Source organism: Trachinotus anak, unplaced genomic scaffold (genome assembly GCF_046630095.1).
Source record: "Trachinotus anak isolate AG129_WGS33_773 ecotype Australia unplaced genomic scaffold, CSIRO_AGI_Tana_v1 ptg000025l, whole genome shotgun sequence".
In the NCBI taxonomy this organism is placed as follows: Eukaryota; Metazoa; Chordata; class Actinopteri; order Carangiformes; family Carangidae; genus Trachinotus; species Trachinotus anak.
The window spans coordinates 2,919,818-2,941,572 of NW_027273876.1; the positions used below are offsets into that span (position 1 = coordinate 2,919,818).

Sequence of the window (21,755 nt, forward strand, 5' to 3'; positions counted from 1 at the left end):
GAGCTGCAGGAGTCCACCACTCTCTCCCAGAAGAAGAGCAGCTTGCTCCTGCTCGCTGTCAGTCGGGTTTCCTCTGGCCGGGGCGGAGCTGAGCGGAGCGGACCTCGGTGCAGAGTCAGCGGCGCTGCAGAGAGGCAGAGCCGCGCACAATGCTCCCCAACATCGCCTTTCGCTCCCAGTCTCTTCGGAGCTGCGCTTTTTCCAGAGCTTTCAAAGTCCTGCGGACACCATGCATATATCAGCCAGGATTACCTGCAGCAAGTCGGTGAGTGGGCAAAGAAAATAAATCACACTCTGCCACTTTTTGTTCATAATTAAAACTCAGGTGCCTGAACTGAAAGAAAGTCAGCTTTACACATGTAACCCCGTTAAATCAGTTTACTCCCCCTCTCTGTCGACATTGTTTCGATCATGTAACACATTTACTCTTTGAACCTTCCTGTGATTGTGACTGATTTTAAAGTTCATGTAATTCTGCACAACTTGGCCCCATGAGTGGAGCCGTGCGACCTGAGCTGCGCAGTGTGCGCTGCTTGGGTCATAAGGTGATATTGGAGGAATGGGCGCAGGAAGGAAGGGGAGGGGGCAAAAGAAACAGCACTATATCCAGCTCAGTATACAGGCCTGCTGTATGGTTGTTCTGTCAGGCTGCTGCACACCTTCAGATTGTTGTGTCCATACCCTGCTTTACTCTGTCACAGCCTGCAAAGGTCGTTGCGGCCTGCAGATGGTTTTATCTGACGCAGTAACTGCACCGACAAATAAAATCATTGTTCCATGAAGATGAAAACAAACAATAGAAAATGCAGGTAGACAACTCAAGTACATCTACTCAGGTATTTGTGCAGAGTTACAGGTTACTTCACAGATGAATATTTGACATGAAAAACATGATAAAATACAACATGTGAAAGATTAAACCATTTGTCTTATTGAAAACCAGCAAATATTGTGCGGCTGGGGCAGATGTTTTGGTTAAAACATTAAATAACTGTTAGAGGTAAAAGTAGATTATTTCTTAGATGAAGCAAGACTGAAAACTTAGCAGGACTTTTTCCCCCTTCTGTCCCCTCCCATCAATCATTGCATTATCTTGCAGCCCTTTCAGTGGCCTCTCCCCTTGGCTGGGAACCACTGGAGTAAACTACCCAACTGTATTAACTGGATTCATCTCAGTCAGTAAAATGCTGCTCGCACATTGTTGCATATCAGTCACAGCAGAATTTACTGCTGTACCTCTGATACTTAAAATACACAAAGGATCCAAGCATGTTTTTGTTTTCTTTTGGTACATCTTCTGGCACTTTGTAGTTCAGAAAGACAGGAAGTGGGGGAGGCATGCAACAAAAATGAGTGTTGAAAGTTGCAACTACGTGATCTCAGCTCAGAAGAAGCTGAGAAAATCCACATGTGCTGTAGTTCATCATGTCAGAACACAAGACAGGAAAAGCTGGAAACTGCCCTTATGCCCGATCTTGAAATGGTGCGTCACTAAATCACCATCGGGAATGATCAACATTCTGATTATTATCTAATCTACTGGTTGAAAGAGGGCTCTGTATTCAAACATAGTTTCAAGCTTTGATTTTAATTTAATGTCAAAAAAATGAGTGTTTCTAAAATGAAAATCCAGCTTCCTGTCAAACATTATAATGTTGACGTCTCATCTTGAACTCAGAGGTTTATTCATAAATTTATGGGATTGATTTGGGTCAACCAGCTCCCCTCGCTCATCATACAAAAGCACACTTGACCTTTAGTCCACGGGCGTCACAGCTGCTGAGGTGTATCATATGTCACATCACAGAAGTTAAACATGCTGCAATTTTTCTGTTACTTTGGAGGAGATGAAGTTGGGAGGCTTTTTGGGACAGTTGAAATAGAAATAAAATACAAAATAGAAATTGAAGCAGCCGAGGCAGAGAGATCCTCATTTTTAGTTCCTACAGTGGGTCAGTAGATCGAGTATGAGTCCTACATTCCCCATAATGCAACTCAAAAGCATATTTCATGTGACTTCCCCTGCTTTCCCACTCCAGTTTGTGCACAGTTTATGGTCTCAAAGCCAAATAAGATAAGCCGAGTGCAGGTCTCTCTCTGAATAGAATAGCATAGAATAGAATCAAGTAGAATAGAATATCTTACTCGTCATTGCAACATGCGCAACTGTACAGCAACGAGACGAGGTCTCGCAACTCTTAAGATGCTCTTGGAATAAGACTATGAAGAAAGTATAACAATCTTAAACTAGAAAAAATAAAGTTTAAAAAATTATAAATTGAAAAATTAAGAAAGAAAAAAAAAGTGCAGCAACAGATAAGAGTGAAACTAATACTGTGCAAATAACTGTACAGTCATTTGCACAGCTGTGTACTGATGATTTAACTGTTTGCAATCAGGGTCAAGACAGAAAGTCGAACATATTATTATTCTTCCTGCAGAGGTCATTTTGACCTTTTTTGGCATCATAAAGCTAAGAAGGTTGCACCTCTGTTAATTCATGTCTAAACTTTTACTGCTTCATGCCTCTCTTATCAGCTCAACGAAAGATAAGGTGTCATTATACGTCATTACAGCCAATCCACTGGGTAACAAGCAAAGATTATATTTTAAAAGAGATTTAAAGAGGTTGAAGGTCCAGTCAGCAAATACACTCTTTGTTTAAGTCTAGATTAGAGGACTGATGGTAAACAGACAGTTACAGCAACCAATGATGGAAAGGTTGAAAACATTAATAACTTCCTCGAAGTCAGACAATGATAAAAACAATTTAACTTCTGAAACAGCGAGTATCTGAAAACACGTTATAACTCCTGTTTCCCCGCAGTGGCATCCATGTGGACTCTCCGCCCATCATCCCAAGTCTCACCACGAGTTATGCCCACGGCACCTCGTCCGTATCTTTGCTCCACTCCACAGTAGGAGAGTGTCTGCTGAGGACTGTGGAGCGCTGCCCTGACAGAGAGGCAGTCGTCTTTCTCCAGGACGGCGTCCGCAAAACCTTCGCGCAGTTTCAGCAGGATGTGAGTTTTTCTTTTCACACATCTATAAGTGTCCATCAGTAACCACGACATTAACTGATGACTGAAATTATCTCAACATGCAAAATATAAATAAATACAAATATAGATAAAACCTTTCTGTACTGGAAATCCAACAATGTTGATTGGTTGAACGATGAACTGAAGATTGGAAGCTTTGTCTTGCATAAATAAATAAATAAGTTGCCTTCAGTTGTCACTAAACACTCAAACCGGTTTAGCTTTCAGCAGCAGTAAATGATGCGTGGAATTCATTGTCCCAGCTTTCACCTCTCAGGCAACATAGAAGCTGCCCCATCTCAACAGTGCAGGTTGTTGGGGCTGATACAGTCTGAAAGCCTGCAGACAAATACTGAGGGCTGAAAAAAGCACAGTGTTTTCTCTGAGAACATTCCTCAACTGAACATAATCAAGGACAGTGAAGTAAAGGGCAACGACTTCCCAGTAAAGATGGAAATACAACACAATCTATCATAAAGTGTCAGCCTTAATAGTCTGATAAACCGTGATCACATTTATCTAAAGAGACGTAATGATGTCACATGTAATGTCCTGTGTTTATTGACATCGTCTTTTACAAACAATAAAATAAGGAGAAAAAAAGAACTTTATAATTTTATGTCTGTGATTCCACAGTATCAATGTTACTTCAGTAAAAATACATAATTATTAGCATCAAAATATACTTCAAGTACAAGTACGGTTTATGCAAATAGGCCATACCAGAATAATATCTATCACATTACTGGATTGTAATAGATGCTTTCATGTGCGACCATCACCAGTATTAGCAGCTAATTCTTACCACTTCACATCCTTCTGAGTATTTTGATCCATAATAAACACTAATTATGTGTTGATTATTAATAATCTGAATCTAAAAAGTAACTAAAACTGTTAAAATAAATGTAGTTGAGTGAAAAGTACAATATTACCTTCTGACATGTGGTTGAGTAGAAGCAGAGAGTAGTTTAAAATGAAATACTCAAGTAAAGTACAAGTACTTTAATTTTTTACTGTACTTCCGCTAGTGAATTTAGTGCTGACTCATCACTGTATTTATAGAATTTTTGGTGCTGCAGTGTAAATGATCACTGGAGCGAGGGCATGACGAGTCAGGGCAAGTAAACACAGCTGAGATCTGTATCTTCAGTCCTGTTCAGCCTGTTAACTTTCACCCAGTGACCTTAAAACCTTTCACGTGGATTCAGGGTGGAGACAAACTCACGGCGATATCGCAGACTGATGTCGTTGACCCGACAGATAGCAGGTTTCATATAAAACTTAATAATTAATAATTCCATAATATCATTCTTTAAAGTCAATTTGTTGCTATTTTTTGCATAAATGAATCTATTTGATATTATTATTATTCCTACATGGTCTTGGCCTCAGTGCTGTCTCTATTTGGCAGCCACAAGTACAGTCTGACCTTGTTGGAGATTAATGATTTAATGATATGAATGATTATTTTCCTTTTTTCATTTTTATATTTATGGTCCTCAGGAGTTTTTGAGAAGCTTGTTGTTGAAAGTGTTTGTTGAGGTGTGAGACTTTGCTCTTGACAAACAGGGTGAGGCAACTGTGGAGCGAGAAGACAAGCACAGTCCAGAGCTTCTATAAACCAGTTTCTCATCAAAGAGAATTTAATTTCAGAATATATAAAACTATATTTTCAAACTATATACTGTATAATGCACATGCACTGAGCAGTGAGTCCCCGGTTCCACTCTCATTTGCTGCATGTCGTGCCCCTCCTCTCTCTCTCTCTCTTCCTGAATTTCCTGTCTGTCTCTACTGACTCTATCAAATTAAGGCATAAAATGGCAAAAAAGAAAACACAAAACAATAGAAAGAAAATGTTTTGCGCCCTGGATGTTTTGATGTCCCTGTAGGTGGACCAGGCTGCAGCTGGACTCCTGGCACTTGGACTGAAGAGAGGAGACAGGCTCGGCATGTGGGGGCCCAACACCTACGAATGGATTCTGTTCCTGTTTGCAACAGCCAAAGCTGGGGTCATCCTGGTGAGATATGTCTTCATTACCTTTGCTTTGATTCTCCCGTCAGTAAAGCTTTAGTCTTTTTCCTCCCTCTTGTTTTACCGCCGTCAGGTGTCGGTGAACCCGGCGTACCAGCAGCAGGAGGTGGAGTACGCGCTGCGGAAGGTCGGTGACTTTCTCACACTGGTTTTACTGTAGTGGCGACACCGGCACTGGGAGGCTGAATGCTCCGCTCCTCTCCTCACAGGTCGGGTGTAAGGCCGTCGTGTGCCCCACGCAGTTTAGGACCCAGAAGTACTGTGACATACTGCGGCGCATATGTCCAGAGATCGAGTCGTCCAGCGCCGGGGGCATCAGGAGCGCCAGGTACAGCCGCTGGTGCTCACCTGTCGCTGGTCTTAAAGTTTTCACCTCTCTGAAGGGCCACAGAAGATCATGTCCCTCTGTTGTTTCTGGGGATTTAAACAGACAGACAAGAGTTTACACTGCACAGTTAAACACAAATACAAATGGTGTCTTTTTAATTCTAATATAAATATAAATATCAGCTAATTCTGATAGTTTTGCAGACTAAAGGCCCAGAAATGACACAGCAAATACACTATTTTACTTTTACAAGAGAAAAGACTGAAAGATTGAAGACTAACTGGTTGTTTTGGCGTTAAAGAGCAGCACTCAGCCCCCTCCCTGATCTGCTCTGTGGGAACCATCCAGGAACGTCTCACACACAAAGTGAACTTGACTTGAAAAATTCACTTTATCCGCATAAGTGAATTGACCGTCTGAGGCTGATATGTGAACGTTGTGTGAGAGTGGGTGGTACAACATCAGCTGACCTCAGTATGTGGAACAATTCCAGCTGTCGCTCTGTGTCTACATGTCAAGTGAGATTCATGTTTGTTGTTTAGGAAACATGGATTGAACAGTAACAGAGAGCTGGAGAGACGAGTGCCTCATTTACAAAGCATGACCCACTTCTTTAAAAAAAACATTTTTTTTTTTTTTTTTTTTTTTTAACTTGTTTGGTTTTCCCCCTCAGACTCCCAGATCTGCGCTGTGTGATTGTGCTGGACAGCCGACAGCCAGGAATGCTTCATCTGGAGGACGTGATGCAGGCCGGCAGCAGCCAGTACGTGCAGCAGCTTCAGGATCTGCAGAGGAAGCTCTCGTTTGACGACCCAATAAACATCCAGTTTACTTCGGTAATCGCTGCATAATTCCTGCTGATTTCGAAGGAATCTCAAAGATCCTGTTGCAGTCGAGCTGGAGCACGTTTGTTGTTTTAAACTCTCTAGTGTCGAGGGAATGGCAGGTTTTGTTTCACTGTGGCTGGATGTTCTGTTTTTTCTCCTGGAAAAAAAAACACATCTGGATTCTGCATTATAGCATTTTCTTGGTCAAACAGACAATGTTTCAACCTTTAACTTGGGGAAAATACTGCACACTGACACAAGTTGTTCTGACCATGGTCCTGTGACAGAAACATCCACTTTTCTTTCATATTCTTCACACTATGTCACCTTTTAGACATGTAGTGAGTAATAACTGCCAGAAATTGGTCTTCCAGCTAAAAAAGGCAGAAGCCCTGAGAGTTTGTCTGCATTTTTTCCAACGTATGTTTCAACTTCACCAGGTTTTCATCGAGCAAAAGGCCAAAATGACAAACAGTTTGACTCCCACCCCCTTCAGAAAATACTGGACAAAGCAAAAAGCAAAATCAGCAGCGGGTTGATCCAAACACGTTGTGTGACAGAACGGTACAGGAGGTCGATCCTGCCTTTAGCAGGTCTGGGCTCACAGAGGTGAATCCAACCTGATCTTTGTATGTTTTATCACATGTTCTCAACATGCTGCTTCCTGAACCTGGTTTTAGTTTTTACTGGACTTAATGATTTTAATGATTTTAATATCTGCACTTTTCAACATCTTATTTATAGTTGTTGTGTATCGTCCTTATTTGTTGTGTATTTATGTGATTAGCTGCTGTGACAATCTTAATCCCCCCCCCACCCCCCCTCACCTCCCCCCGGGATTAATAAAGTATGTCTATCTATCTATCTATCGATCTATCTGAATACGACACTTTACATACAGACACAAAACAAATTATTGCAGGTAGATCAGTCGATTAATTGACCAGTTGGTCAGCAGAAAATTCTTCCTGCTCAGAAACGTCTGTTTACATAGTCACGAACTGTTGACAGCCAATCACAGTAAAGCTGACAGACTGTATCAAGCCATTTTATGGCCTCATAAACACTGTTTCTAATTCTCCTCACCAGGGCACAACTGGGACTCCAAAGGGTGCCACCTTGTCTCATCACAACATTGTCAACGACGCCTACTTTGTTGGCAGAAGAGTCGGATACCACTGGAGGGTGAGTCTTAATCAGCTCCTTATTTAACGACGTCTGAGAGCTTAATTAAACCTCGTCCGTTTTTTAATAAAAGTTTTGTGTGTGAATCTAAAGCTCTGAGCCACAGAGCTCCCATGTTTTCCATCAGTGAGTCTCACATATTTCTTCATTACCATGAACACACTGTAGTTTATTTTGGCTCACTGCCACACTCACATTATTTTCTCCTGTTTGGGAAACGCTTGATAAAAACTGCAGAGTCCAACTGTTGTAGAAAATACTGAGCGCTTTTTAAAAAACTATAAGAAACGACATATTGTTGATGTGTTTTTAAAGATTTACACCTTCAGCAGGATCTTGGGGATGATTGCTGCAGATTTCCGGAGACCAACTAACATTTTGTTCTTGATTTTGATTTGTAGACAGTAAGAAAACTGCAGATTAAAGCCAACATTGTTCTTCCACAACAGACTGGGAAAACCATTTTTGTCGCGCTGGAACAGGAAAAGGCCTCCCTGACACTGTGGCCACAAAGTTGGAGCCAAACTATTATGAAACTATGCACTTTTGTTCACAGCTGAATCAGGAGGGCCAGGAGCTCCTCTGTGTATAACGCAGTTTTCCAGCTGTCCTGATTCCTGACCTGAAGTTTGACTCTTTTATCTCCTCAGCCTGACATTCGTGTCTGTCTTCCTGTGCCTCTGTACCACTGCTTCGGCTCTGTGGGTGGTGGGATCTGTATGGCTGTGCATGGCGTCTCCCTGGTCTTTCCCTCCGCCGGGTACGATGGAAAGGCCAACATAGCAGCTATGGAGAGTGAAAGGTAATATCAGAATCCTTGGCCAGTTTCATAGTCTTAATATTATCCAGGACGTCTCTGAAACCTGCATGAGGCGACTGCACACATTGGTGGCTCCAAATCGTATCAGGGAGGGCGGGGCAGAAAGCTGTTTGAACCTTAATACCCTGTAACAAAGGATTAAATCTTCTTAGAATATAATCACCATTAATTCTGGAGCTGTACTGTACTTTGGGGCTCAAAGATACAAAGGCAAGAAAGGAGCTGCTTTGGGATTTAAATTGAGCAACCAGATCTGAAGGAATTCAGTCTTTACTGCTCTTGTTGCAGCCTGAGATCAGGATTGCAACACGTCAGGTTATGTGACGTTGCTGAGAGGTTACAGACCTGAACAGAATCAGATTTAGTCACATGAGGATCAGAAAATCTGCCCGTGGATGCAGCTCCAGTCCAACGCTGTTGTGAGTTGTAAGCATTCGTGTCAGATCCTCCGCTCAGATGCACACATTCCTGAGTGTGATCAGATGTTGCTTCTTGTTTTGTCGGTCGAGGACAAAGAGACACAACTGCTGCTTTTCACCGCTCGGCCTCATGATGAGAGAAAACTCTCTCTGAACATGTCCTTCAGCAAGAATCCAGCCTTCAGTCCTCCCTTTAACATGACATAAATTAATGTGGCCACCATTGTACCACGATGTTCCAGATGAGCCAGGCCTGCACAGGATTCCACACAGTGCATGCTGGGAAATGCCTGGCCACCGCTGATCTAAGAGCTGATTGGTCAAAATCATGACATTTTATACATTTTTAATCGGACCTCAGATTAAGCTACTAGCTCTCAGAGATTATTCAGTATGTTAACAAACAGTATGAACATCACTGAAATATAAAGCAACATGAAACGTTTGATAGTTCATGTTGAGATTCTTAAAGCAGCTGTAAAGATGTAAATATTTGATAGATCAGTGATGAAACTCTTGTCTAGTGAGAGGAACAGGTCCAGCTGACTTTATACACAGTGTCTGCGTCGACTGGTGGAAACTGCTGTGCCCCTCTCCAGGCGAGGTGTGGTTCATCTCAGACTGACCTAATAACTGTGGCTCTGTTCCGTTTAGGGATAAGTTCAAATATCTTCAAGTCCTCATTCAAACAATAGTCAGGTGTGAACATTAAAGTAGGTTTTTCTTTCAAGGTTTTTGCTCATTTAAACATCGTTTCTTACTGTGGTTGGAGTGTAAATGATGGAGACTATTAACTAAAATCACAACCTGAGGCTCTGCTTCTGAGCCAAAACGCATGAAATAAGTTTCTGGGCCAAAAGCAACCTTCACTTGTTCTTAGTCTTAGTCACTGACTAAAGTCTTGTTTTATATACTGTATAATAGACACCTTTGTCCACTTAAATCTACAATAAAGAAAAATATTCACAATTAACCTAATTATAAAAATACAACAGCAGCATAGAAGATCTGTAGTTTTACTTTACTATATTTACTCAAAATAAATGTTTTACAGCAACTGGAGGTGAGTTAGAAGCATAAATTGGCTTACTGTACCTTAAACAGTCCACTTTATATCTTGCTCCCGTCCTCCTACCTTGGAGCAAAACCTCCAGACTGAAAGTTGTGCTCATTCTCTTTATAGTTGTTTGTGATATTTCTTGGTCATTTTTTGTCTTTTGTCGTCATCTGATAGATTTTAACAGTCACTTCAGTCCATTAATGTTTCTACTTTACCTGCTGCTGCAGTTTGGAGCCACCACCTAAAAGTCACTTAGTATTGCTTTAATTTGGACAGTTTTTATAGTTTAAATTTTTTTTTTTTTTTTTCAAAGTTTAAAATAAAAAATACAGACATACCCATAAAAAAATCCAGATGTATTTTGGACACAAACTGTCCTTGCAGGTTTATTATTGAAATTTGTTGTTTCATTCATTTGTCCATTTTCCCTCACAGGTGCACCTTCGTCTACGGCACCCCCACCATGTATGTTGATATGGTCAACCAGCCAGACCTGCAGAAATACGACTTGTCCTCAGTGGAAGCAGGTGAGAAAAACACTGATATTAGCTATGGTCTATTTTGTTAGTTGTGCAAAGTTAGGTTGCTACAGGTTACTTTTATTTTTGCACTGTAGGCATCATGGCCGGTTCCCCTTGTCCTCCAGAGCTTGTGAAGAAGGTCATATCTGTAATGGGCATCAAGGAGATAACAGTGAGTCGATCATGCATCTCTCAAAAAATGATGAAAGGATCAAACATATTACGTCAAACAACTCAAAAATTCAATGATTCGAGGATGCAATTCAGCTTTCACACACCAGGGGGAGACAGATCATTAGATTTAGTAGGAGCAAAGAAGCATTTAAGACAAAAAGAAGGTTTGGTTTTGTTACAGGTTTATTGGATGTGAGCACTTGTTACCACGTCCAAAAGTCCAGGAAATATAAAGATATTGAATATACATTAGATATGCATAAAGTCAACATTTGTCAATAACCTCACAATTGTTTTGCAAGAACTGGTTCACTTTTTCTTACAGTTTAAACCATTTTAAAAAAGGGATATTTAGACATGTTCTTGTCCTCTTGAATTCTCATTTGGGCACATTTTTAGTTTTGCCAAAAATAAACTAAATATAGTTTTATGGCTCTTTGGATCTTAAAATTCCTCCATACAGGGAAAATTACACTGAAAGATAAGTAGCTTGGAAATGATATGTCTTGGTCCTCCTGTTAAGTTTACCCACACCTTCCAAGTCTTATCAACTTTTAAACCTCTTGTTGAAATAATTTGGGTCTTCAGTCACTGTGTCGTGTTTGAGGTCACTTGTAAATGTTGTGGCTGTTTTTCTCAAGGCGGTGAGGGTGAGAAACTGACATCACAAAGTGGAAAAGAGGGTGAAAGAGTGTTGGTGCCTGTCTGGGTGACAGCTGTGGGATGTTCGGGAGATTCTCTGCCTCTTTTTCTTTTATTGTTATTTTTGGAGCCATTGTTAATTCATTGTTTATTCAGATAACCACCAAAATAAAGGAGCATCACCTGTATTAGAGGCGTCATGTCCCCTATATTAAAGCTGCTGTACTGTGTAACGTGAGAGGTGTCATTTGTAGACCCACAAAGAATTTTCACCTGATTCTGCAACTTTATGACGCCTTTTAGCCTCTTTTAGCTCACTGTTTTGGTTTTCCAGCTGGTAAATTCTGCTCTCATCAGCCTCATCTCTAGCAGCAGGAGGCAGCTGTATTCAGAGAAAATGCTCCGACCGTACAAAACCTGCAGCAGACCTGCAACTTTTTCCAGCCCTGATCTTGATCCAAGTTTGAGTCCACTACAAACTTTATATTTACATAGCAGCAGAAGATATTGATTGATTAAATATGTGTCATAATAACAGCTTATGTTTGACTGGACGCTCTGTTTTATACAGAGTCTACAAAACTGAAATTATTGATGTGCTATAAAGGTTTAAAGTGAGAGAAAACTCTGTTGGAGGAGCGACACAAACATTCACGGTTGTCTGGTTATGTTACAGAGTGATGCTTTGGTTAATAGATGATCTTTGGTTGTGTACAGACACCAGCAGCAAAGCACACAAACCTCACAAACTTAATTTTGGCCTGTTATCAATTTACTGAAGGAATTGAAATTAATTAGCAACTACAGTAAAGAGGGGATTGGCATTCGATCGTTTTTTTGTCTTTACCCAATAACGATCCTTTAAAATATGCCTGGATTGGATTGGGACATCTGTAAACATAACTTTATAAGGTGATAATCTATCAATGTTTTCAGTTTGTTCCACTGCCCCCAAGTGGCCAAAATAAATCAATTCATGCAGATTTAAATTGGTTTTATTTTACATTACTTTCATGCTTAGCAAGACATTGAAAAACATTCCGATTTTTTTGTTTATCCTGTTCTCTGAGGTCCCGAATGCACCAGGAAAAGACAACAAATTTGCCCACAACAGTCCTTGTAGCCCTTCTTTATTGAAACACATCCTTTATTTTGGTGGTTACCTGCATGTTGTCCACTCCCACTTCATAATTAAATCTTCATCTTTGATATAAATGAATGAAAATTAAATGATAATATGTCTCAGGTCCATAAAGGTGTGTGTGTGTGTGTGTGTGTGTGTGTGTGTGTGTGTGTGTGTCAGACAGGATGTGTTTTCATGTGTTTACACTAGTGACAACATTGGACAGATGAATAGATGGACAGTCTTGAAGTAGAAGGAGTTAGCGTTGCTTTCGTTGCGCGTTGTAGCCGGTCACCTGGACAGGCTCCTCCTCAGCGTCTCCTGTGGAAAAGATACAAAGTGAGCAGCCAAATCAAACAGTTTGCCCTGCAGCCAGAGACCCCATGACCTGGACTCGGTGTACTGGACCCCAGGGCCAACATGGAAAAGTTCACACAGGGACACAGGGTAGAACAGAGAGTTCTGCGGTCAGGAAGAGAGAGGGGAAAAAACTAAATCATGCAAAACCAACCCTGTGCTTCTCCAAAACCACCTTAAACTTCATGTGGTAAAATCTGAATCCAGTGTCACACTGTTCAGAACCTCAGCTGAAAACCAGAATAAAAGACCTGCACAGGAAAGATGTGATTTTGGTCCTGGCCAGAGTGAACAAAATTATACCTCAGTACAAAAGTCACTTGAAAACGTCTGACCTAAAGGTCCCATATTTTACACTTCTCCTGTGTTTTATTTGAAATGTTGATCTTCAAAAGAAGATATATTTGTGCTTTTAAGAACCAAAAACCATCTGAATGTAGTTTTACAGCTCCTCTCTCTGACTGTTGTGTCTGTTTTCTGAATGATGACTGAGGGCAGTGGCTGCTTTGTTGTGACATCACAAAGTTCCAGAAGTCCTGACGGCTGGTTTTAAGGCTCAGTTTCTGAATACAGGCTGTGTGCATTTCTCTGTGGACTGAGGCTTTGATACTTTCACAGTATTAATATAGAACCTAGACCTGCTTTATAATCACAAACACATGCACATCCACCTTTAGACTGTTATAGAAAAATGATCTGATTCAGGAATATTTATTTTCTGGTCATGTCATTGGCTCGTTCGGCGGCAGGTACTGTACCTGTACGGCTGGGTTTTCAATGACGTGTGCCCTTTTTGGCTCTCTTTGCCTTGACTCTGCAGCCACTGAAGGCGGTGCTGTCTCTGACTTGCTTGCCTTTCTGTGCAGTTGGAGAAGCACAAACTGCGTCTGGACGATTGCGGGTGGAGTCCATCCACCTGCGAGTGGAAGCCAAAAGAATGTGTCACTGTATTTGTAGCCATGCTAGCGGCGAGGCTCTAGGGTTGGTGATCAGATGTGTCCTGACTTTTCACTGGGTGCCAACAAAAGGTTTACATGTTTAGCTGAAGGTGAAGTATTGACGACTACTGGATAAATTGCCATGTTTTCTAAGTACATTCATATCCCTCAGGAGTAATTGCAGAAACGTTGGTGATCCCTGTAGGTCAAAATATTAAAGGTGCCCAGTGAAGCTTTCTTATAAACAACATGTTTAATGCATTTCCCACCTTATGAAATCCAATGTTTCTTACAACTTTAAAACCTGCCTTGTTTACATCTATGCTTGTTTGCTAGCAAAGTTCTTCTTCCTCATTTTTGCTAGTGAATTGCTGCATTTTCGGTGCATGACTGTCACCTGTATTTCAGTTGAAAAGTGTGGAGGCATTGGCACCTTGTGTATATGCACAAGAAAAAACACAAAATGGGAATTCACTCGTTTGAGGCTGCAGCTAATGATTATTTTCATTATCAATTAATCTGCCAGTTATTTCTTGGTCTATAAATCATACGAAAACTGTTAAAACTGTTAAAAATGTCTCCTACAAACACAGTGATGTTACCTAGTGTCTTGTTTAATCTGATCAAAGGTCTAAAACCCAAATATATTAAATTTTCTAGAATATAAATACAAGCAAATGCAGTGAATTTTAACACTTGAGAGGATGGAACCATCAAATCGATTAATTGTTGCAGCTCTACTCATGAAAAGCTGCTCTATTGTGTTACTGGAGGTCAAAACCCCAGAGTTTGACCAATACTTTTGTTTTTGCCAAACACCTGCAAAACTAAAGAGATTCCCATCATCCTCAGCTGCACCTTGTGTTTAGGGCTAAGTAGCAAATGCTAACACCCCAAACTAATTGCCATTGTGAGCATGTTAGCATTTACGATTGAAGTACAGCGTGACAGAGCCGTCTCCATCGCTGTATAGTGTTGTTTCAGTGTTTCAGGTGAGTCTCTTACCTGCGCAGCGGAGCTAGCTGGCATGTGCAGGTCCAAGGGTTGTTGGAGAGGGTGAGGTTGGTGATGGTGCCAAACTCGAGGCTTTTGGGAAGAGACTTTAGCTTGTTGTTGTCCAGGTGCAGCGTCTTGATGGCTGTGACTCCAGTGAACGCACCATCAGAGAGCTGGGAAAAGGTAAAGAGATTCATAAGCTGTTGTTTTCATGTCAAAGCACTGAAGAATCCTCACTGGGAGGAATTCAAATGAATCAATCAGTGTTTGTGGTTCTCAGGTTTTAATGCGTGCAGTGTTGTTAAAAACATGGTTCACACCCTGGCAGGGTGACACGCCACCAACAACCATCCGTGTGTCCGTCAGGCGGCAGACAGATGCAGAGCGAGGGGAATCTCGCCAGTGTTTCTCTGGCATGAAAACCTCCTCTCATCCTTCCTTCTGCACCAGCACTTATGTAAACACTGACAGTCACTGCCCTCCCTTTTTCGCCCCTGCTTCATATGCATCTGCGAGGGTGCTAAAAGCTTCAGAGAGGTGCTAGGTGAACCGATCTACGTCGTGTCAAGTTGTCTCTCTTCCAGGAGGAAGAGGAGGGTGGATGAGAGAGAGGAGCTGGGCTTTGAAGGGTTGTTTTATGTGAGCCTGGAGGAGATGGGGCTGTTTGGAAATTTCCACTGTACAGCGACAAGTAGCTGAGGGCCTGGTATTTTGAAGCAATGGAAGATGGATGACTTCCAGCATGGCCGAGGTGTTTTCGCTCTTGCTGTCGTCTTGCTCTCCGGGCCACTCCTCTGCCAGGAAGGTACTCGCAAAGGACCCAATTGTCCATTCAACTGGGGCGATGGCAAGCTAAAAATACTCCTCTTCATGCACCGTGGAACACCCTGCCTCTGTTTACCTGTCTCCTAACCCCTCCTGACCTGTTTACAAGACCCTCCCAGGCAAAGTAGAAAACACACCTCGCTGAAAATAACACTTATGTAATAATTAGACACGCTTGACTGAGGTCCAGCAAACAAAAACACTCTAAAAATACCTGCATTTGGCTGGAAAATGGCTTAATCTCACCGGCCATGTGTGCTGTGCCCGCCGCCTCCTGCTGCTTCCACCTGGCTCTCACACAGTCCCAGCGTGAGAAGGCTGTTATTTTACAGTTTCCCCATACTGTGGCACAAGTACACTCAAATATCAACTCAAATATTAACCTCAAGTATGAAGCAAATGTGCTCTCAGGAATGTCTGAAGAGTAGTGTGCTATAGCGTAGAGCTTATACTGAATGCATTCATACTGAAGCTGTGGACAGATTGACGTTTTGCAGGCTACAGTGAAAACATCTGTCTCTTGTCTGATATCTGATCATGAACCCTGAGGTTCCACTGATGGAAATAGAAGTTCTGGTTCAGGGTCATGTTACCACGTAGCATCCAGACTTTCTGTTTGCCATGAAAAATAAAACTTGGAGATCTAAAGATGTACCAGATTCAGTTCAGTGCTTTTCAACCATTTCCAGCTGCAACCAAGTATTTTCCAGCTGCCTCACTTGTTGTTAGTTAAAGGGTTGATTCACCCAAATTACAAAAAAACCAAACATATTTACTTAATTACTTCATAGCCACGAAGACAGTTTGAGTTCAATTTTTGAACACCTTCTGCAGCCTAATACACCAGAGATGTTCAGAAACAATGCCCCGGGTTAATCCACTATGTCCACTCATGACTGTTCATCACAGGATATTTAAACTAAGTGAGGATTCAGACTGAAAACAGCCATGCACTAAACCAGTGCAGGGGGCTGCGCTTGGTGGGAGCGTCTTGTTTAAGCTCCTCATGAGACAGATGAATGAATATTAATGTGTTTAAAGACTTCAGACGCCAAAACACACATTCAACCTTTTTGCCGGATGGCCCTGGGTTGTTTGATCGGTTCCCTTTGTGCTGGCATCCCTGCTGTGCCGCCTTAATGCTGTCGGTGTGAACGTGGCCCTAGTGGGGACATTAGCTATGAGCAGGGAGGGATATTATAATGTGATTAATGAAGAAACATCGTCTTCAGTGTCACGAACAGCCACAAAGGGAGAATAATTACCACTGTATCCTCGTGTTAGTGAAGCTGAGCTCATAAAGGTTTGATCAGTTGATGAATGATGGTTTACTTTTGTGTATTATTGTTGCACAGACATTAAGAGTATTTCGTTTTCACTTCAAGGAAAATCTAGACCTCACAAACGTGGCACATTGTTCGGAAACTCCCACTAGACAGATACAGTACGGTCACGACAGCAGCCGGCAGTTTGCCCATCACCGACAAATGGTGATACAGGTTCTGAACTTCATCGCCTTTCCATACCAGTTTGTGTTCGTGGCTATGACTGATGTTTAGCACATGTGCATCCTTAAGCATCCAAAAACATCTGCATGCAGGAGATGGAAAAATACAGCATCAGATTTTCATTATTGAGATACTCTTAAACAAAACCAGCCACAGCATAAGTAAAGTTCGGTTACAAAAACGCTGTTTGGTTAATCTGATAATGTAGTCTTGATGTGATGATAAATAAGCACTGCAGGGGCATCAATTAACACATTCCCAAACATTTGTTGTGTGTGATATTAAAAAAAATCCTGTCTGTTTGCAGTAGTTGTCAACCACTGGCAAGCCTGAATATGCTGATGAAAAGTAGTTAAATAGACGGTTTGCCAGACCAAATATTAAGACCTTCTGCCAAGTGTTTAATTAGTCCTGGGGATTTAAATTAGTCTGCTTGTCAAATCTTCTTTCTGGAAATATGACACCTTTACAAACACAGTTCATTCTCTCATGTCCTCTGTTCAACTCTAAAATTTCCCTAAAGTCTAAAAAGTAGCTGAATATATTTAAAGGTTTTTGAGACAAGAGGTGAGCTTTATCTAAGTTACCTTGCAATTTAAAATGATATAATCTTAACAGATCACTTAAATTTTAAGTCAAATATCTATTTCTTTAGCAACATCACCTTTCAGTGGTTTAAGTCTCTGGCTCTAGGCTTTAATTGTAAATACCCAGTAAAACTATCGACCGACCTTCTCCAGACTCATGTTGTCCAGGTGTAGTTTCTCCATGTAGCGTCCAAAGCTCTGGAAGGCGTTGTCGGGGATGTTCCTCATGGGGTTCCTCCCCAGCGTGAGTTCCTCCACCACACGCAGTTTGCTCATTGCCGCGCTGGGATAGGTAGACATCTTGTTCCTGTCCAGGTGAAGTATAGCGAGGTTCTCTACGTCGTCCAGAGAGCCCGGCTGCAGGGTGGTCAGCTCGTTCCCGCTCATGTGCAGCCAGCGCAAGTCTTTGGCACCGGTGAAGGTCCCCTGCCGCAGCTCCCGCAGCTTGTTGTCATTAAGCTGCAGAATAAAGAGGTTGATCATGGGGGAGAAGATGCCCCTGGCCAGGTCGCTGATCTGGTTCCCATCTAGGTAGAGGTAGGTGAGCTCAGTGAGGTCCTCGAAGGCTCCGGTCTTGATGCTGTTGATCTCGTTGTTGGACAGGTAGAGGTAGATGAGCTTCTTCAGCCCCTTGAAGGCCTGGGATCCGATCTCTCGGAGCTGGCAGTGCTGCATGTGCAGAGAGATGAGTCCCTTGCTTTCGCTGAAGGCCCCTGTGGGTATGCTGCCCAGGCTGTTCCTCTGCAGGTTCAGCAAACGGGTGGCCTCCGACACCCGTGGGATCTTCTTCAGCCCGACGTTGTCGCAGATGACGTGCTGGAGGTCGCCGTGGCAGTGGCAGAGGCTCGGGCACTGGCCCGGGGCTCCCTGCACCGCGGGGCCCAGGACCAGGAGGCAGGTCCCCAACAACAACCAGCTCACACAACGCATCCCGACAGTGTCACTTTGTCCACTTACTCTGGTCCTTTAGCAGAACAAGAAGAGGCAGAAAGTCCCGTGGAAAGCCTCTGAGAGAAGCAGAGGAGAAGTGTAAAAGGAGAGAAGTTTGAACCAAAGTGTTTGTGTGTGTTGAAAGAGAAACAGACGCAGAGAGAGAGAGGGAGAGGGAGTGAAAAGGTGAGCAAAGGTGGGCAGTGCAGAGAGACATTCACTTTGAGAGGAGGATGGCCAGTCAACAGAACACACAGCACTATTTATAACATTTACTTGAGGAAAAAAAAGCGAGGAGGGCTTGTGAGGGTGTTAGAGTGTGAGGTTTGCAAGAGGAAGTCAAGTGTCTGTGAGAATTTAACCCTGAATGAGCAGGAAGACGACACAGGACCAATAATTCTCAATGCTACGTCTTCATATTTGCAGGACTTGGACTGACACACTGATTTTCAGCTGCAGGATGCACGTGTCCAGACAAATGTTAAGAACAAGACACGTAACGTTTTTTTTTTTTTTTTTTTTTTAAATAACATCTGAGTGAGTTCTAGGTGAATTTTTAACAACGTGGCATGAGGTCCGGTTGGATCTGTGCACGCTGGCCAGACTCCTCTATTGTTTTTCAGTCTGCGGTGGCAGGAAAAAGGAGCCACTCCTGTGCAGCTGTTTTATAACCTGTAATAGTCTCCAGATGTTTGGCAAGAAGTGAGATGATGTTTCAAGACATAACAATTGGAAAGGATACTTCCATCATCCCAGGAATGAAGGTCTTAGGTACCACTGTACATTCCTGTGTGCATTCTTTGCAGGGTTTTGTTATGTAATTGTCTATTAGTCAAACCTGTGAGTTGTTACAGTGATTGCGGCGATCAGGTTTCATCTGCACGACACGGAGCAGCTGGAGTTATTTTTCAGAGACTGCCGCCGGCTGGATCTGAGAACAAAGCCTATTTTTTTTTTAGTTTTGACACGTGCTTTTAATAATAAAGGAAAATTCAGAAACGGTGCAGCAGGACTCTGTGACTGGCTCAGGTCAGAGGATGGTTTGGCTTCAGGTGGGTGCATTTATAAGATGGATGGACCCACCCAGGATAAATGGAATCTTGAGTTTACTTAACAAATCTAGCATTTTATTGGGAATATCGTCTCCTCCCTGATTTTCCAGGTGAACGTCCTCAGGGTAACCTCCTGGAAAATACCCTGTGGGTCCTCTTTGTCCAGCAGACTTGCACTTTTCTGCCTCTGATTGAATTTGCACCTGTGAGAAATGAATAGTATATTTTATGCCTCCAATCTGTATCTTTCCTCGTTGAAGATTTTCTTTTTTCTATCAGTTACTTTTATGAATCTGAATCAGCAAAGTAGTTTCCACTTATCGGACAGATAAAGAGAATTTTATTTCCCTCTGAAATGTGGTTAAGTTGTGTACAAAGTTTCCCAAAACAGAAGTATAAATGTACACACTTTAAACATTGAATTGATAAATCTGTCAACAGAAAATTTATTGGTTACCATTTATTAATCAGTTAATCATTTGATTAAACATGCCAAATATTGGTTGGTTTCAATTGCTCCAAAATGAGGAATTTTGAGGCGTTTTTCTGTTTGTAGCAAATCTTTAGGTTTTGGACATTTTAAGAGCCATTGGACAAATACTTGTGGAATTCCAACTATTTTAAACATTAAAGTATGTTTGCAGGTGTCTGAGGAGAACTGCTGCATATGAAGATGCCAATGCTAGAAGCTAAAGGCTACGCATGGTGCAACTAGCATAACACACCCAAATCTCCACCCCCAGCGTGGTCCAGTTGTTTTGTGGGTTATATAGGCGCCAGTTTTTGACAAGGTAGAAGAATGTGTGGAATAAAAATATCTCTGGTTCTGCTGCATTGATTTTGAGGGTGTTGCAGGAATGTAATGCTGAATCTGTGGAGTTCTCTCAAGATCAGAACGAATCACTTCTGTTGACGGTGATTTCTAGTTACAAAGAGCAGGAGAAATAGAAAATTCCTCTTTGCTCTTTTTGCTTTTTGTCCAAGTATTTGATTTGATTTTAAATAAGAAAACATTTTCATAAAGAAGACCTTGATTAGACTGTGACACAGGGAGGTTCACCTCACTCCAACAAACAAAGAGAAAGCTCAGAGATCTCAATCTTTCAAAATACAGTGTACCAGCTGTGGGATTATGGTCTTTGGCCTTGGTAACGCTGCTTTAGGTGTTTTGCTCTGTGCCAGACTCAGTCTTCACAAAACCATGACGAATAACACATTGTTTGAAAGCTCTAAGTCTCCTGATTCTATCTATGCAAAGCATTTTTATCAGTGCAAACGCTGTTGACACAGAATTGGTTCATTCCTGTGGTTATGGCTCCAAAGTGTTTTCCCTTTTTTATGTGAAAAAACATTTCTATCATGTGTGCAGTACCTCTTCCACTCACTGTTTGGTTGTAAAATTTAAAGTGTTACCTTTCAAAGGAGACCAGGGTTATAGCTGTAATCAAAAGGGTTGAAGAACAGTGACCTCTCTATTTTCAGGCTTGTGCACAAAATTGGGTTGGTCTGGTCAAGGGACACTTCATTTTAACCTTTCAGTCAATCCAAAAAAACCAAACAGGTGCTAATGAAGTGACAGATAAACGTAAGTGATCAGTTGGATGCGTCCATCGCTGTATCCCACACCACCATGTTGCCCACTGCAGGTGTGCCAGTTGTCGGAGCAGCAACACATACCTCACTGAGCTCTGAGCCTCACACCTGTGGACCAGAAACTGACTGTGAAAACCATGTAAATGTGACACTGGTCCCTCTCCCTGACAGATTGGATATGGAACCACGGAGAACAGCCCCGTGACGTTCTGCGGCTCCACGATGGACAACATAGAGCGAAAGGCTGAGACGGTCGGCTTCATCATAGACCACCTAGAGGTACCTCAACATGCTCATGCTTCATGATAAAATATGATCATGTCTAGTGAGATTAACCTGCTGCATCACCTCAGTGTCACTGGAGTGTGATATGGAAGAAAGGTTGGAGAGCGGCCACTTTATTAGGTACAACTAGACATTAAGTTTCATTACCGCCCAGCCCAAGATAGAACTATGTCTCATTAAACATTTTTTTTCTTGCTGCAATTAACTCTCTGCTAAATAAAATCAATAAAAATATGAATTTTCCACAGGCTAAAATAGTTGACCCTACAACTGGAGAGGTGGTCCCTCTGGGGATGATGGGAGAGGTCATGATCAGAGGATTCTGCGTGATGCTGGAGTACTGGGACAACAAAACCAAAACTGAAGAATGCATCACTAAAGAGGGCTGGTACAAAACCGGGTGAGTCGCAGCCATCAGTCACTTCTGAGCTCAAACTGGAAACTGACTCGACAGGTAAAACTAATGTTTTCACTCCAGTCGCAGATGTTCACGTGTCCTGTCTCCT

General features: G+C 42.1%; 2 protein-coding genes across 2 annotated transcripts in view; one reads left to right on the forward strand and one right to left on the reverse strand.

Moving 5' to 3' along the window:
* The window catches only part of acsf2 (acyl-CoA synthetase family member 2), a 24,927-nt gene continuing 3,172 nt past the window's right edge, over window positions 1–21,755 (forward strand). The window contains exons 1-12 of the mRNA XM_071463568.1: window positions 1–265; window positions 2,828–3,023; window positions 4,937–5,065; window positions 5,153–5,206; window positions 5,289–5,407; window positions 6,081–6,243; window positions 7,324–7,419; window positions 8,070–8,221; window positions 10,154–10,245; window positions 10,335–10,411; window positions 21,136–21,243; window positions 21,498–21,649. Coding sequence (XP_071319669.1) covers window positions 150–265; window positions 2,828–3,023; window positions 4,937–5,065; window positions 5,153–5,206; window positions 5,289–5,407; window positions 6,081–6,243; window positions 7,324–7,419; window positions 8,070–8,221; window positions 10,154–10,245; window positions 10,335–10,411; window positions 21,136–21,243; window positions 21,498–21,649 — 1,454 coding nt within the window. The 5' untranslated portion in view covers window positions 1–149. The remainder of the gene's footprint in view (window positions 266–2,827; window positions 3,024–4,936; window positions 5,066–5,152; window positions 5,207–5,288; window positions 5,408–6,080; window positions 6,244–7,323; window positions 7,420–8,069; window positions 8,222–10,153; window positions 10,246–10,334; window positions 10,412–21,135; window positions 21,244–21,497; window positions 21,650–21,755) is intronic.
* On the reverse strand, window positions 12,035–18,554 carry chad (chondroadherin). Its single transcript, XM_071463569.1, has 4 exons — window positions 17,534–18,554; window positions 14,479–14,642; window positions 13,294–13,451; window positions 12,035–12,499 (listed from the first exon to the last, which is right to left on the reverse strand). Exons 1-3 carry the CDS (start codon window positions 18,317–18,319, stop codon window positions 13,310–13,312), a joined length of 1,092 nt encoding a protein of 363 aa, XP_071319670.1. The 5' UTR covers window positions 18,320–18,554; the 3' UTR covers window positions 12,035–12,499; window positions 13,294–13,309.

Bases quoted from the DNA above. Each gene is read 5' to 3' on its own strand.
- chad (XM_071463569.1), bottom strand. From the start codon at position 18,319: ATGCGTTGTGTGAGCTGGTTGTTGTTGGGGACCTGCCTCCTGGTCCTG. The intron at 14,643-17,533 runs GTCGGTCGATAG...ACCTTTTCCCAG, and splicing joins ACAACATGAGTCTGGAGAAG to CTCTCTGATGGTGCGTTCAC. The intron at 13,452-14,478 runs GTAAGAGACTCA...TTCCACTCGCAG, and splicing joins CAGCTAGCTCCGCTGCGCAG to GTGGATGGACTCCACCCGCA.